The 14534-nt window shown below is 64.4% G+C and overlaps 3 protein-coding genes across 7 annotated transcripts in view; 2 read left to right on the top strand and 1 right to left on the bottom strand.

The window, feature by feature from the left end:
• Window positions 1-4015, top strand: part of GALNS (galactosamine (N-acetyl)-6-sulfatase) — a 30152-nt gene extending 26137 nt beyond the window's left edge. For all 3 annotated transcript variants that reach the window (XM_070262163.1, XM_023637506.2, XM_070262162.1), the window contains exons 13-14: window positions 164-281; window positions 3007-4015. In XM_070262163.1, the coding sequence (XP_070118264.1) occupies window positions 164-281; window positions 3007-3093 (205 nt within the window). In that variant the 3' untranslated portion in view covers window positions 3094-4015. The remainder of the gene's footprint in view (window positions 1-163; window positions 282-3006) is intronic.
• Window positions 4016-4557: 542 nt separating this feature from the next.
• APRT (adenine phosphoribosyltransferase) lies at window positions 4558-7460 on the top strand. Of its 2 annotated transcripts, none has more exons than XM_023637509.2 (5): window positions 4558-4966; window positions 5232-5338; window positions 6450-6583; window positions 6814-6892; window positions 7103-7460. In XM_023637509.2, the coding sequence occupies exons 1-5, from the start codon at window positions 4785-4787 to the stop codon at window positions 7243-7245; spliced, it is 645 nt and encodes a 214-aa protein (XP_023493277.2). In that variant the 5' UTR covers window positions 4558-4784; the 3' UTR covers window positions 7246-7460. The 2 variants fall into 2 exon arrangements, with proteins under 2 accessions (XP_023493277.2, XP_070118265.1); XM_070262164.1 differs by having other exon boundaries at window positions 4807-4966; window positions 7237-7460.
• Window positions 7461-7938: 478 nt separating this feature from the next.
• Window positions 7939-12878, bottom strand: CDT1 (chromatin licensing and DNA replication factor 1). 2 transcript variants are annotated; one of them, XM_023637503.2, is made up of 10 exons: window positions 12473-12878; window positions 11890-12012; window positions 11656-11810; window positions 10984-11184; window positions 10751-10896; window positions 10237-10337; window positions 9586-9774; window positions 9203-9343; window positions 8922-9123; window positions 7939-8329 (listed from the first exon to the last, which is right to left on the bottom strand). In XM_023637503.2, exons 1-10 carry the CDS (start codon window positions 12845-12847, stop codon window positions 8166-8168), a joined length of 1797 nt encoding a protein of 598 aa, XP_023493271.2. In that variant the 5' UTR covers window positions 12848-12878; the 3' UTR covers window positions 7939-8165. The 2 variants fall into 2 exon arrangements, with proteins under 2 accessions (XP_023493271.2, XP_023493272.2); XM_023637504.2 differs by having other exon boundaries at window positions 10984-11181; window positions 12473-12873.
• Window positions 12879-14534: the final 1656 nt, after the last annotated feature.

The following is a 14534-nucleotide window of genomic DNA, read 5'->3' as shown; positions in this document are numbered from 1 at the left end:
CCTGCTCTCTCAGCCACTCTTCCCAGGAGGCTGCTGGATGGTGGCCCATCAGGGAGGGGACTCCTGAGCCCCCAAGCCCCTTCCCGGCCTCCCTGGGTGGCTGCCCCTGCCCACCTTGTCCCTCCCCTGCCGCTCGGTGACCTGTGCTCCCATCTGTCTCTAGCTTTGCCAGCACCGAGTACCTGGATGCCCTTCGCAGGATCACCCCAGTCGTCCGGCAGCACCAGGAGGCCTTGATCCCTGGACAGCCCCAGCTCAACGTGTGCAACCAGGCAGTCATGGTAAGCAGGAGGCTGTGGCTCCTGAGGGGGAGTGTCCCCAGGCCCACAGGAGTGCTGGGGGTCTGCACGCCCCGGAGCATCCCCCACATCCTCGGCACAGAGGTTTCCAAGGTTACACTGAGTCCGGGCAGCCGAGTGCCATGTGGAAGGGCTGCCCTCCTCGCACGCAGGGTGACCACTGGGCAGCGTGGTGCGACCCCAGCAGAGAGCGTGCTTCCAGAGGCTGTGGGGGCTGCAGGCTGGAGCCCTGCTTCCCTCCTGCTGCTCTGTCTCAGACCTCAGAGGTGTGGCCGCGGGCCACTCGCCCCCTCTGCAGGTGCAGGACAAGCCAAACTTGAGTGGGCTGTGGACACACTGGGCAGACGGTCTGAGTGTGGAGCTGGCCCGTGGGGCCCGCCTCCCAGCACAGCTAGTGTGGGTCCCAGCAGCAACAGCCCTCCTTGAACCTCATGGGGGACCCGCCCTGAGTCTGTCCCTGTAACTGATGTGTCTTTGGGGCGCCCTGCTCCAGAAAGTTTGGTGATTTGCATGTCCCAGTGTCATAAGCTCTGGTGGCACCCCAAACCACACAGAGCAAAGCTGGATGGCCTAGCCCAGCGTCCCAGCCCATCAGCCCCTCCTCCCGCATGCCCGCTTCCCCAGAGCCTCCAGGCACACGCCCCACCCCCCCCACCCCCCACCCCCCGCCACAGGGTGAGTCAAGTGCTGAGGAAGGAGCCCCCGCCTCGAGGAGGAGGACCCAGGAAAGACGAGTTCAGTAGTTCACAAACTGGTGAACGGGTTCCTTGTGCGTGGGAGAAGAAGATGAGTTCAGACCCACTTCCACGGTCAGACAGAGCTGCAGCCATGGGAGCTGGTGGAGTGGGGTGCGGAGTGGGGCGTGGCAGAGGAAATCGTGCAGGGAAAACGGAGTCGGCACGTTAGAGGCGTTTTCCTAGCGGTGAGGACTCTCAGAGAGGCTGAGGCTGAGGGGCCCAGGAACAAGGCGGCCTCGTGAGCCTGGGGCGGGGGGGGACTGCGTCGCTGTTGTCCACGCATGGGGCTTTGTGTCCCGAGGCTCAGCCCGGGAAGACAGTTGGGGGCCAGCAGGGCCTCCCCCTCCCTCTGAGGTACACCACGAGGCGCCAGCCTGTCGACTCAAGGCAGTGGAGCAGAGGGCCCCTCTCAGCACCGCCAGGTCCCTCTGGTCCCAGGAGGAGCCCCTGGTGGCTGCCCCAAGCCCTGCTTGTCCTTCTGTGAAAGTGATGCTGTTCTCTCTTCCTTGCCACCCACCCACACACGCGCACCCACGCACACCCACCGCTCCGCAGGTGCAGGCTGAGTCCCCAGGAAGCGGAGACGCAGAGACGGAGGGGGTCTTAGTGACGGGAAGGGACGGGGTGAGGGTGAGGCAGAGGGACCTGGCCCGGGCGCTGCCGCCATCTCCTGGGCACCACGAAACTGCCGCAGCCGGCCACGCCCTGGAACGAGAGAAAGCGGAGACCCCACAAGCCCCCCATGTGAGCTGGAGACAAACCGGCATAGTGTGTGTTGGTCTCCAGACTTTAAAGTGAGCCCTGTCACCAGAGAGCTGCGTGGGTTTACACATGTGAACACGCGTGGGCATGTGTGTGCAAAGCCTGAGAAGCCCCCCACTCATCTGCTCCACACCCCTGCCCCCTAGTTCCCAGATGTTGGAAAGGTTCTGCTCTCTGCCCTCGGCCCCTCTTTCACACACTCCCCCCAGCTCAGCCTGGCCCCCACATCCAGGCCAGCCAGGTTGAGGACTCAGTGTGGTGTCCTCTGGTCTGTGTAACGTCAGTCCAGTGCAGTGTGTCACAGCCCGCGCGCAGCAGCTGGCTGTCCCGCTGTGCGTCAGAACTCTGAGGAGCCTTTTAAGAAACATGGGCGTCACCCCCACCCCCCGACCCTGCAGACTCGCAGGTGGGCCCAGAATGTGTTCTGCACAACCCTGCTTTCTCTGCCTTGCCTTCAAGGTTGGGAGCAGCTTCCCAGTGGAGACCCTGCCCTCCCCACAGCAGCCAGGGCCCACACAACCAAAGCCACGGACGCCATCCAGGGCGGAGAGGCCTCCACCTGGGGCCCTCGGTCATCCATGCTCCAAGTCAGTAACACACAGACTCGGGTCCCATCCACCCCAGAGTGATTCTGGGTCTCCTGACCATGGCCGGGGCACTGCCTGGATTGTGGGGGACACGGTAGAGCCAGGAAGGCTCCCCCTTAGGGGCATGAGTCTCCCTTTCTGTTGCCTGGAAAAACATGGCCACGTAAAGCAAGTCTGCACGCTCAGGTGCACACCCAAGGGGGCCACCCACGCTCCACGCCGCCCACCAGCTGAAAGGGGCCTGCTCTCCCAGGAAAAACCAGAGTTGACAGCTTTCCATGGGGGAGCTGGAGGGGGCCCCCTGGAACATGGTGCCCCCTCTCACAGGTTCCTCTACTTGGAAATGAGGCCACAGGCTTCAGGGTGGCTGGCAGATGTTCCCGTCGATAACAGAGGGGTCAGGCAGCAGGCCCTGCCCCCGGCCACCCACACCTGGGGCCTCGGCCGCCTGGTGAGAGGCGCTGAGCTGCCCCCCAGGCCGAGGTGGAAACGGGCAGTTTCCAGCCGGCAGCCTGTCAGATGGGGCAGGTCGCAGCCTGTGCGGGGCAGGAGTCTGGAAACTGCTGAGTCCAGAAGCGCTTGAATAACAGCATGTCCTCTTTCTGAATTTTTATTTTCCAGAACTGGGCGCCCCCGGGCTGTGAAAAGTTAGGGAAGTGCCTGACGCCCCCAGAGTCTGTCCCCGAGAAGTGCTCCTGGCCCCACTAGCACCTCCTTGGGCCCACTGGCCCTGCAAGAGCCTGGGGGCAGGAAGGCTCTGGCCTCAGGGCTGCCGTGCTGGAAGAGCCCCAGTGCCGTCTGCCCTGCTCACAGCCCTGCTCACAGCCAGGTGGACGTCATCTGCAGCCAGCCGCAGGACCTGCAAGGCCACACATGCCGACTGGGCCCTGGGGTCCTTCCGCGCTCTTCTCCTGGCCCGCCTGACCTGCCACCTCAGGCCCGTGGCCTCACATCAGCCTCTGGGCTCAACACAGCCTCACACGTCTCAGGACCCTGTCCAGCTCACGTCCTCCTACTCGGGCTCGGACCACCCCCGGACTGGCCTTGTCCAGGACCTGGGGGCGGGGGAGGGTGACTCCCAGCAGCCGTCCCTCTTGCACTTCAGCCTCGGTGTCGAGGGCAGCTGGACCAATCCTGTGTTGAGCCCCTTGGTGATGGCAGAGGGGACACCCCAGTCCCCCCTCCCTGCACCACCCCACAGCGGCAGGGTTGTGAATGTGGAGGGGGAGCAGGCAAAGGGCCTCCCTGACCCGGACCCTCGACAGCCAAAGCCTCCCTGGCCCGGTGGGACAGCTACTGCTGGGTCCCTGGGGACACGAGGACATCAGCACCCTCGATTTTCCGCCTTCCTCAGGGATGCAGACCCCTGCCCCAGCGCACTGTGAGGCTGGCTGTACCCCACAGCCTCGCTGCCGGCCCTCCTCCCCTCCGGCCCCTGCAGGGGATGAGCCCTCTCACTGAGTGGCCAGGCGCAGACTCCAGGGCGTTTGCACCCTGAAGGCCCGTGGGCCACCTGCCATTGAGCGGGGTTTTCAGGTCTCTGGAGTGACCCATGCCAAAGCTGTATTGTTCTAAGACTCGGAAAATTATGAAGAAAACAGTGTCAGAATAAAGGAATACAGGCATTTTAGCATTTTTGGTTTTTAAATGAGATTACATTTGGGGAATGTTGTTCTCCCTGGGGTACCGCGGTGGAGGGGCTGCAGTGGGATTCCTCATTCTGCCCCAAGGCTGCGGGGGGCCACAGCCTTCGCAGGCTCGCGGTGTGCTCTCAGGTGTGGGCTTCCACCAGGCCTAGCATCCCGCACTCCCTCCTCGAGAGTCCGGCGGGCAGCACACGCCCCGGCCTCCACCTCTGGTTCGGCTCCTCCCCGGCCGGGCCGGTCCATCCCAGGCCCGCTGCTCCTCCCTGAACTGCTCCCCAACTCGGGCCTCCCCTCCAGGCCCCTGCATTGCGCTCCGAAACCTCCCTGCTCCCGGTCTCGTTCACCTGGCGCTGGAGTGTGTGACCCTCGTGTGCGCCCGCATGCCCCGCGCAGCAGGACTCAGCTGAGACCCGCCGGCGAGGGCAGGAAGAGCGGGCGCGGCGGCGGCGAGGCGGGTGCGCGCCTGCCCGAGGCCTGGGGTCCCTGCTGAAGCTGCCAGGAAGACCAGTGGGCGCTCTCGGGCCCCGCCAAACCGAGTGAGAATTTCCACTAAAGCCCAGCTGGGCCTGCGTAGACGCCATATTCCTTCGACCTTGACTTGCACCTCGGCCCCGCGTGAACGGCCCCGAGGCGCGGACGCGTCTGTTCAGAGTCCAAGAGATAAGCGCACGTCTTAAAATTGGTGGCCCCGAAGATTCGACGAACCACGGCACTTCCTACAGGCGACGGGGCCCCGCCCCTCGCCCCGCCCCCATGCTGGCGCACCGAGCCCCCGCCCCTCGTGCCGGTCCCGCCCCCGGCCCGGCCGGACACGCGCGGACGCCCCGCCCCGGCCAGACACGAGCGGACGCAGCCATGGCCGAGTCCGAGCTGCAGCTGGTGGCGCGGCGCATCCGCAGCTTCCCCGACTTCCCCATCCCGGGCGTGCTGTTCAGGTGCGCGCGGGCGCGGCGCGGGCGCGAGCAGGCGGGCGGGCGGGCCATGGGGGGCCGCGCACACGGGGAGCCATCCGACGGGCGAAGCCGCGCGGGGGGCAAACGCGCAGGGCCGGGCGACGCTCGGGACCGCCAGGCGAGGCCGTGGTCCCGCCACGTAGGATGGGCGCGCGGAGGGCCGGCGGGACTGGGCTGTCGGGTCCCCGGGCCGGGACTCCGCCCCACCCGGCCGCGTGCAGTCCTGACCCGCCCTGCTCCCGCGCAGGGACATCTCGCCGGTCCTGAAGGACCCCGACTCCTTCCGCGCCTGCATCAGCCTCCTGGCCAGTCACCTGAAAAAGACCCACGGCGGCAAGATCGACTACATCGCTGGCAAGTGGACGGGCACAGGCGGGACCTTGACTCCGGGCGCTCCTGCCGCCGCGCCGCCCTCGGGTCTCTGGGGCCAGCCCTTCCTGTCTCCGCATACTCGGCCTCCGGGCCGGGAGGGGTCCCCCGAACAGGGCAAGTGGAGGGAGGGCCGCCCCACCTCTGTTTGAGCCTTCAAGGCACACGCCCGCGCGGGTGCTTGTGGGGTAGCTCTCGCGTGGGTTGTAAGGATAGACTTGCTGTCCCCACTTTGCAGCCCTGAGTGGGGCGGCAGGCCCCCCCCCCAGCGGCCTGGGGAACAGCCTCTGCCAGGTGGGTACCCCCTTGGAGGGGCTCGCAGCTGAGTGGAGGCCCCCCAAGTTCCTGGTCCCCAGCATGCACAGATGAGGCCACGGGTCTGGATTTCCCCAATACTGTCTGACCAGAGTCCGGTCTGACCAGAGTCCGCTGGGCCAAGCACTTTCTGTTCCTGTTTTACAAGCATGTATTGAGCACCTGCTGTATGCGCCAGGCTTTACCCAATATGGGGCTTCAGGAAGGTGGAGAGATCAGGGAGGACCCTGGCAGGCTTGCCTCTCCTGAGCCCCACCCCCTGGGCCTCGTGGTTCCCACTGCCTACTCTGCCTCAGCACACTTCCGGCCCTCGGGGCCCTGAGCTTCCCCATCACAGCTCAGTCGCCACAGGAGATGGCTGGAGATGGTCCTGCCTTTCTTTCTGGACTAACAGCTCTTGGGGCACACGCTGCTTTAGGGATAAGAGCCATCTGTTGAGTGCCTTTTCTGCTTTCCTATTACGGTTCCTGGCCCAGCCCCTGATGGGCAGCAGAGCTTGGAGGGCACCCTGGGGGCTGTTCCCGCAGCCATGTAGGATAGACCTAGGCCCTGCCTCAGCTCCTGACTCCCACCTCCAGCACCCAGCAGTCCCTGCGCAGGGCAGATGCTCAGTCAACATTCCCTAAATGGGTGGATGTCATCGGCCTCTTAGCTGGAGCCAGCAAGGCTGGGCACCCTGTGTGCCTGCAGTGGCCACATATCACCATCCAGCCCTGGCCCGTGGGGACCCAGTGCTGCTGTGCCACAGGCTGCCCTTCAACACCCTGACTCTTGCCAACAGGCCTAGACTCCCGAGGCTTCCTGTTCGGTCCCTCCCTGGCCCAGGAGCTCGGTGTGGGCTGCGTGCTCATCCGAAAGCAAGGGAAGCTGCCAGGCCCCACTGTGTCTGCCTCCTACACCCTGGAATATGGGAAGGTGAGTGGGCTGGGCTGCTGCTGCACACATTCCATTCCCAAAAGGAGAGTCGTGGAGTCAAGTGGAGGTGGGGGCTCAGAGGGGCTGAGATGCTGGGCCAGACTCACACAGCTAAGAAACAGGGTGGATTGGAACAGGGTCCGGTCAGTAGCCCCTTGTCAGCTACCAGGCTCTGCACACCAAAGCTGTTTTTGGAGACAAATCAACCACACGCCCATTCCCATCTGCAGGCTGAGCTGGAGATCCAGAGAGACGCCCTGGAACCGGGGCAGAAGGTTGTTGTCGTGGACGATCTGCTGGCCACTGGCGGTGAGGGTCTCCCCTGAGCCAAGGAGGCTTGGTGGGGGTGGGAGAAAGTGCCTAACCTGGGGCATGAGAATGGATCAGGGGCTCAGCACTCTACAGTTTACCAGTAAGCAGCAGGACCCTACACGCCCGATGGGAGCCCCATTGCCATACTGACTCCTCCCCCAAGCCCCTGGCCCAGGCTGCCTGGGCCTCACTCGTGCTTCCCCCCAGGAACCATGCGCACCGCCTGTGAGCTGCTGGGCCAGCTGCAGGCCGAGGTGCTGGAGTGCGTGAGCCTGGTGGAGCTGACCTCGCTGAAGGGTAGGGAGAAGCTGGGGACTGTGCCCTTCTTCTCTCTCCTGCAGTATGAGTGAGCCCTGCTGGCCACCAGGGGGCACTGGCCATCCGCCTGGACTCTCTTCTAACCCTGGTTGGGTGACTCTCCAGCCCGGGGCCTCCACCTGGGGTCCTTCCTGCAGATTCTGCAAGTGCCAGCACCTGGGGCTGATGGCCCGGGGCAGAACCCAGCCCAGGCCACTGCAGGTCCATTTACAGTGAACCAGGACCATGAATAAACAACTTGGCTAAAGAGGCTGTTTCTTCATCCAGGGGTGGGATCTGGGCCTCAGGCCTGGGAGGCAGGAAGGTGCAGGGGTTGGTTTGTAGCAGGCTGTGGTCCTTTCCTCCCTGTGAGCCATGTCACATGGAGCAGACAGGCTCAGGAGGCACATGCTGCCAGCTTGGTGTCCCACTGCTGCTCTGACAGGTCATGCAAACCTGGCTGAAACCTCCTCCTACAGTTCTGGAGGTCAGCAGTGCTCATTTCCTGCCTTCCCCAGCTGAGGCGCCCACTCCTGGGCTCATGGCCCCTCCTTCCATCTTCCCATCTCAGAAGGGCCCTGTGACGGCCCTAGGCCAGCCCAGATAACCCAAGACCATCTCCCAGTTCAAGGTCCTTGGGAGGCTATCTGAGCTGTCACTCTGCCCAGCACACTACCCAAAGCTGCGCTGACAGCAAAGCTCTCCCACCCACTGCCTTGCACCCCCGCCAGCTGCAGAGACACAGCCACCAACAAACCAGTTTAATGACAACGTGCTGTAGGAGGGTGGGCCCACCACCCAGTGACCAGAGGCCCTCGGGCCATGCAGAACCCAGTCCAGCCTCTGACCCTCGTGGGGACTCAGGAAGGGGAGAGCAAAGTGCATCGTGTTTATAAAGGACATAAAACAGGCATGGGGGCCAGGCCAGGGAGCCTGGAGCCCTAACGTGGATGCTGGCTCACAGCTGCCAGGCTCACAGCATCTCCTCAGCCCTAGCCAGGTGGGCCAGCTGCGCAATGATGCTCGCCAGGTCCGCGGCCTTGTCCAGCTTGACGTAGGTGTCGGTGCGGATGCAGTGGAGGCTGAGCCAGTCGGGCAGCAGCTCAGAGAGGAGCCGCACATGCGTCTCCATCTCCCCTGCAGAGAGGGCACGTGTGAGGCTGGACCGGCAACCGGAGCCTCCAGGCCTGTGTACACATCTGTACGGGGCGCCCTGTCAACAGGCCTGCTTTTGGGCCAGCCCCACCCCAGGCCTGCTGTGAGCCAGGCCTGGGCCAGACCCATCTGTGCCCTCCAGAAGCAGAGTAAACAGTGACAAGCAGGAAGGACTCAAGCCAGGGCAACGACTTGCAGCCCTGCCAGGAGGTGGCCCTCCCACTGAGCCAGACAGGAGTCCCAGCCTACAAACACCTGCCTGTGGGAAGTGCCCTGCAGCGCTGAGGGACCAGAGGCCTGGGAGGGAGCGGACAGTCCCCTGGGGCCTCAGGGCTGACTGAGGGACTGCAGAGGCAACAAGGCGGGGTGTGTGAGGGGGAGGCAGCCTGGTGAAGCTGCAGAGGTAAAGGGAGCCAGGCAGAGACTCAGGAAGTGACCTCAAGGGTGCTGTGCCCCCAGTGCACACAGCAGGCACCCAACACACATGGGGGACAGCGCATCCATAGGGCCCACTCTGATCTGGGACTCGGGACACGGGGAGGGAGCCCCGCACCTGCCCCTACGCTGCACATACCAGGGCTCATGGCCGCACGGTAGCTGCCCACCATCCTGGCACAGGCCACCTCCATGGTGAGCGCCGGCTTGCGCTCGGACACGAAGACACTGCGCAGCAGGCGGGCCAGCTCGGGCAGCCGCTCGAGCCGCTGCAGCCGCTGCTCCTGCTCCGGGCACCGCGTCATCTGTGCCAGCTGCTTCTGCGCCTCCTTGGCCCGAATCTGCAGGGAGCATGGGGAGTGGTCAGTGGTCAGCTGGCCCACAGCTCCCCCCCCCGCCACCAGGAACCAGAATACTCACCCGCTCCAGCAGGGCCTGGGACACCCCCTTCAGGGCGGCGGGTGGGGTGGCCTGCGGGCTGGCCGGCAGTGCTAGGCTGGGGGATCTGGGGCTGCCGGGCTCTCCTGTGCGCAGGGCCAGGTCACTCAAGGCCTTTTCCATCTGGGGCAGATCAGAGAGAAAAGGTCAAAAGAGACCTCCCCCAGCCCAGCCACAGGCCCATCTGCATGGACTCCCCTCCCAGGAGTCCCTATCTGTCCAACCCAAGCTCACCCAGTGCATCGGGGCCTGTGGGCATCACCCCAGGGCAGAGCCTGCCAGTGGGCGTCACATCCCGCTACCCCTGAAGCCCATGGTGGGGGATAGGGCCTGTCAGGTGCCCAGCTGCTGGGGGCCAGCCTCACCCTAGGCGACATCAGGCTGCGGGCACGGGCCAGCACCTCCTGGGCGGTGGCCAGCTTCTCCGTGGTGGGCGGCTGGGGCAGCTCCGCCGGCTCGATGTCAGGCACTTCGTCCACGTTGAAGCGGGGGTGCCAGCGCATGAGCTGGTCCTCGGGCACCGCCATAGGGGGGCTCAGGGAAGCCAGGAAGGCCTGTGCGAGAAACAGGGTTGCCAGTGACCCTGGGCACATTTGTTGGGGGGGGCGGGGCTGTCTGGGTGACCTCAGGAAGGTCACTTCACCTCTAGGGGCCCCAGGAGCTCAGCTGGGCTGAGGGCGTGACTTAAGAGCACCCACTGAACTCACCACGTGCCTCCCAAGACCTGAGGCTGCAGCCCCGAGCCCCCCGTCCCTCAACTGGGAGCCAGGGCCAGGGTCCCCGGCCAGCCCCTCACCCACTCATTTGTGAGATGGCCACGGAGACTGGTTAAGAGGACTCGAGGACTCGGCCTCTCGAGGGGGGCCCGTTCCCTGCTGGGTAAGAGAGGGCTGTGACGGGAGAGAGGGTGCAAGTACTGAAGGAGGGGACAGAGAGCAGGCCCAGTGCCAGGCTGCTCTGGGAGAACGCCTGGTACCACAGGGACCCAGCTGGTCATCCCACGGCTGCCCGCTCACCCTGTGGTGCTCCCGGACACGCTCCACCAGATTCTGGCTGAAGACCTGCCGCCGCTGCAGGAGGCGAGAGGCCGTGAGCTGGGGGGCCGTGCCTCCAGCCTCTGTGGGAAGAGTCCAGGCCTGAGCCCCGGGGCCAGGTCCGCCCAGTCACCCAGCAACAACCATGGTCTCAGATGAGGCCCAGCGCCCAACGCCTCACACCCATGCTCAAGACCACGCAGGGTCGGGGCCGGCCCCGTGGCCGAGTGGTTCAGTTTGCGCACTCCACTTCAGCGGCCCAGGGCTTCGCTGGTTCAGATCCTGGGCACGGACATGGCACCATTTATCAGGCCATGCTGAGGCGGCATCCCACATGCCACAACTAGAAGGAACCACAGCTGAAATATACAACTATGTACTGGGGGGATTTGGGGAGAAAGAGCAGGAAAAAAAAAAGAAAGAGCGCACAGGGTCACAGGTGGGGAACTGAGGCTCAGAGACGAGGAGACTCAGCCACAGCGCACAGCGCACTCACCCTGGTCCAGCAGCGGCTCGATGGTGAGCTGATAATCAGACTTCTTGACCCCGTCCCTGAAGGTGGGGACATCGCGTTCCTGGCGGAAGCGGTAGGAGGCAGGATACACAGTTTTGATCTGGCCCACGTTGCGCTCCTCAAAGCGCCTACGGGACGAGCGGGCCAGGGTCAGAGAACCGGGCAGGGCGCAGACTGCGCAGTCAGGCGAGCCGCCCCCCGACGAGCCCGCTCACTTGCGCATCATGTCCTGGACGCCCTGCTTGACCTTGGCGAAGGTTACAGTCTCAGAGCGGTTGTAGAGCATGCCCACGATGGTGTCCATGCTGCGGAACATCTCGGCCAACACCTGGTACTTGTAGGGCAGCACGAGGCCAGGGGGCCCAGGCTGGGCCAGGGCGTGGAAGCGCTGGTAGGCAGGCGCCTTCTCTCCACTGCTGGGGCGGGGCAGGGGGAGCCAGGCTTGAGAGGAGCACCAGACCCACCCCCACGACACACTGCAGTTTGCAAAGCCTGCACACTTACCACCTCCCCATCACAAGCACTGTCGGGGACAGAGTGCTTCAAGCCAGCCCTGCCATGTCCTGCCCATCACCCAGGGAGGTCCCTGGGCACCCCCAGCCCTGGCTTCCTTATCTCCAAGAGGCACATGGCGGCAAATCCCCAATAGCCACCGGCTGTGGATATCATTCGAAATTCACAAGGGCCCACTGAGGAACTGGCGTCCTCTTACAGATGGAGCTGGAGGGCGCATAGGCAGCGAGCGGCAGAGCTGGGAGCTGAGCTCTGTCCACTGCGCTGACTCCCTGTTAGGAGCAACCCCCCGCCCTCTGCCCAGTCCTGCCCCTGCCAGGCCTCCCATCAGCCTACACTTTCCCAGGGGCCCTGACCACCCACCCAGGACTCACCATGGCCCCACTGGGGGCCCCTCGGCCTCCGGTGCGCTGGGTTCTTCAGCATCCTTCCTCTGGGCACTTGTCCTCAGCTCCTGGACCCGTGTCCCCAGCTCCCGTGCCCGCCGCAGGCACGACTTGAGCTCAGAGAAGGTGACCTTCGAGGGGACCTGTGGACACAGGGTGCTGTCAGCCAGCTGGTCACCCCCATGCCACTCCACCTCCCTGGCCTTTGTCCAGCCTCCTCACCTTGCCCTCCTCGGATGCTAAGCAGGACGGCGGACCTGCCGAGGCGGCGGCCTTCTTTGTCTTCTTGCTGGGAGAAGAGTGCTCTGGGGAGTCATGGGCAGCCGGGGACCTGGGGCCAGACACCTGGTGGGAAGGACCCCCAAGGTGAAGGACCCGGGGGACTACAGGGTGCCCCCAGCGCTGCAGAAAGAGGCCTTCTGCTTCCCTCGGCTAACCAGAACACGCTGCTGGAGCCCGGGCTCGGCTCCCTGTCGGGCAGGGCTTTGCTGACGTCAGCGGGAGGGCCTGGCACACCCACTCGTTTGTTCTGGGGACAGTCGCCCACGCTGACCCCTGACCCAGCCTTGCCGACGAGCCGCATTCCCCGGCCCCTCCGGCATCGGTGAGACGCGCGGCTCCCTGGAAGTCCTCTCCAGCCGAGCCCCTGCGGGGGCCGACAGCACCGCCACCGGGTCCCATGACCCGGCCCCAGACCCTCCCCGGACTGTCTCCCCGCCCAGCCCGGCGCGGCCCTCCTGCCGGGGCCCCGTCACCGCCGCACCGCCCGGCCTCAGTCTCCCCGCCGGGCCCGGGGCGCGCTCACCTCCTCGGCCGGCAGCTGCAGCCTCCTGCGCGCGGGCGGCGCGGACTCGCGGCACGGGGGCTCGGCGGGCGGGCGGGCGCGCTTGCGGCTGCCTGGGGCCGGGGCAGGGGCGCGGGCCGCGGGCTTGGCGGGGCTCGGGGTGCGCCAGGCCGGCTTGGCCCGCGACGGCGCAGCGCAGGGCCCGGGGCGGCGGCGCGCGAAGAAGTCGGTGACGCGGCGCTGCGCCATGGCGGGGCCGGACGGGACGGGACGGGACCTGCCGGCGGGACGGCGGGCGGAAGTGGTGCCGCGGTTCCCGCCGATTTTCGCGCCACAACCAAGCCCCGCCCCGCCGCGGGCAGACGCGGAGGCGGGACACGGACGCCCCGGGCGCATGCGCGCTGGCGCTCTCGCGCTGTGCCGGCCGTGCGCATGCGCCGCAGCGCGGTCTCTCGGCCGGCCTACGGCCGTCCACGGTCTGCCCCAGGTGCTGCGGTCCCGCGGGGTGTGCGCGGCCGGCGCGGACGGCGGGGTGGGCGCCACGCGAGACGAAACGGGGTGTTTAACAGAAAGATGCTGAGGTGCTTCCAGCGTAAATTTACAGCGTGATGAAACGCGAGCACCCCGCTGCGCAGGCGCGCTAGGGCGGGAGGGCGGGGCCGCGCACGTGACCTGGGGCCTGCCGCCCCCGCGGTGCAGACGGGGAAACTGAGGTTGGGGCGCTGCCTGCTTTTCCGAAGTCACCCGGCGCGGGGCCGGGGCCTGACCGAACTGGGGCGGGGAATACACCTGGGAAAGAAAAATGTCCTGGAATTAGGCGAATTACTAAAACCACTGAGTTGTACACAGTTTTTAAAGGTGAACTTTATGATACATGAGCTATATCTCCATCGAGCTATTATTTTTTTTAAAAAAAAGGGTTGCCTTCAAAATGGCTAAATTGAAGAGAAGTGCTGGTTCTTAAAGCGTAAAGCTTGTGTTGTCTGGACAGTGGAGGCGCTGGCGCTAGAATTCGCGCGGGGAATGCGGTCCGTCCGGTCCTGCGTCTGCAGGTCGGGAGGAGGAGCAGTCACAGGGTTGTCTCGGGATGAGGTGCGGTCTGAGAGGGGCTTCACTTTTCCATCTTCTCCAAGTTTTCCGTAAAGAGCCTGAACTGTGCCTATAAAAAAAAAGAAGCTAAAGGAACTGAAACGTCGGCTGGGTGATGCCATGGTACCTGCAAAATGACAAGAAAGTTGGGGGTCGCCGCCGCCGCTGGGGGAGGCCCCGAGTGTCCCGTGTGTAATAAAGGGGTCGGCAACTAGACCTGCATCATGTAGGCACCGGCGGCGCGTGGTTAGCGGGCCGCAATCAGTGCAGGAGGCTGTGGCTGGCGCTCTTAAGGCGACGCCCTGTTACAGTTCTGTTTTAGTCTGTTTGCTCTGGGACATCGTGTAAAATTTCTCTTTTTTTTTAAAAGATTGGTATCTGAGCTAGCAACTGTTGCCAATCTTCTTTTTTTTTTCCTGCTTTTTCTCCCCAAATCCCCTCAGTACACAGTTGTGTATTTTAGTTGTGGGTCCTTCTAGTTGTGGCATGTGGGACGCCGCCTCAGCATGGCCTGATGAGCGGTGCCATGTCCGTGCCCAGGATCCGAACCAGCGAAACCCTGGGCCGCTGAAGCAGAGCACAGGAACTTAACCACTCAGCCCTGGGCCGGCCCAAATTTCTTAGTCAAAACAGTGGCTGGGGAGCCGACCCAGTGGCACAGCGGTTAAGTGTGCATGGTCCGCTTCTCAGCGGCCTGAGGTTCGCAGGCCCGGATCCCAGGTGAGGACATGGCACCACTTGGCAAAAAGCCATGCTGTGGTAGGCATCTTACGTATAAAGTAGAGGAAGGTGGGCATGGATGTTAGCTCAGGGCCAATCTTCTTCAGCAAAAAGAGGAGGACTGGCAGTAGTTAGCTCAGGGCTAATCCTCCTCCAAAAAAAAAAAAAACAGTGGCTGGGGGTTAGAGGCAGAAACTGACCTGCATCAAAGTGGAACACTCCGAAGCCAAGCGTTGCTGTGCATTAAAGAGAGGAAGCTCATAGGATTCTATGT

The sequence above is a fragment of the Equus caballus genome, chromosome 3, assembly GCF_041296265.1.
Source record: "Equus caballus isolate H_3958 breed thoroughbred chromosome 3, TB-T2T, whole genome shotgun sequence".
Lineage (NCBI taxonomy): Eukaryota > Metazoa > Chordata > Mammalia > Perissodactyla > Equidae > Equus > Equus caballus.
This window is presented reverse-complemented; position numbering and strand designations above follow the sequence as displayed.

Bases quoted from the DNA above. Each gene is read 5' to 3' on its own strand.
- APRT (XM_023637509.2), top strand. From the start codon at position 4,785: ATGCTGGCGCACCGAGCCCCCGCCCCTCGTGCCGGTCCCGCCCCCGGC. The intron at 5,339-6,449 runs GCAAGTGGACGG...TCTTGCCAACAG, and splicing joins CAAGATCGACTACATCGCTG to GCCTAGACTCCCGAGGCTTC. The intron at 6,584-6,813 runs GTGAGTGGGCTG...TCCCATCTGCAG, and splicing joins ACACCCTGGAATATGGGAAG to GCTGAGCTGGAGATCCAGAG.
- CDT1 (XM_023637503.2), bottom strand. From the start codon at position 12,847: ATGCGCCCGGGGCGTCCGTGTCCCGCCTCCGCGTCTGCCCGCGGCGGG. The intron at 11,811-11,889 runs GTGAGGAGGCTG...CTGTGTCCACAG, and splicing joins TAGCATCCGAGGAGGGCAAG to GTCCCCTCGAAGGTCACCTT. The intron at 10,897-10,983 runs GTGAGCGGGCTC...CTCGTCCCGTAG, and splicing joins GTCCAGGACATGATGCGCAA to GCGCTTTGAGGAGCGCAACG.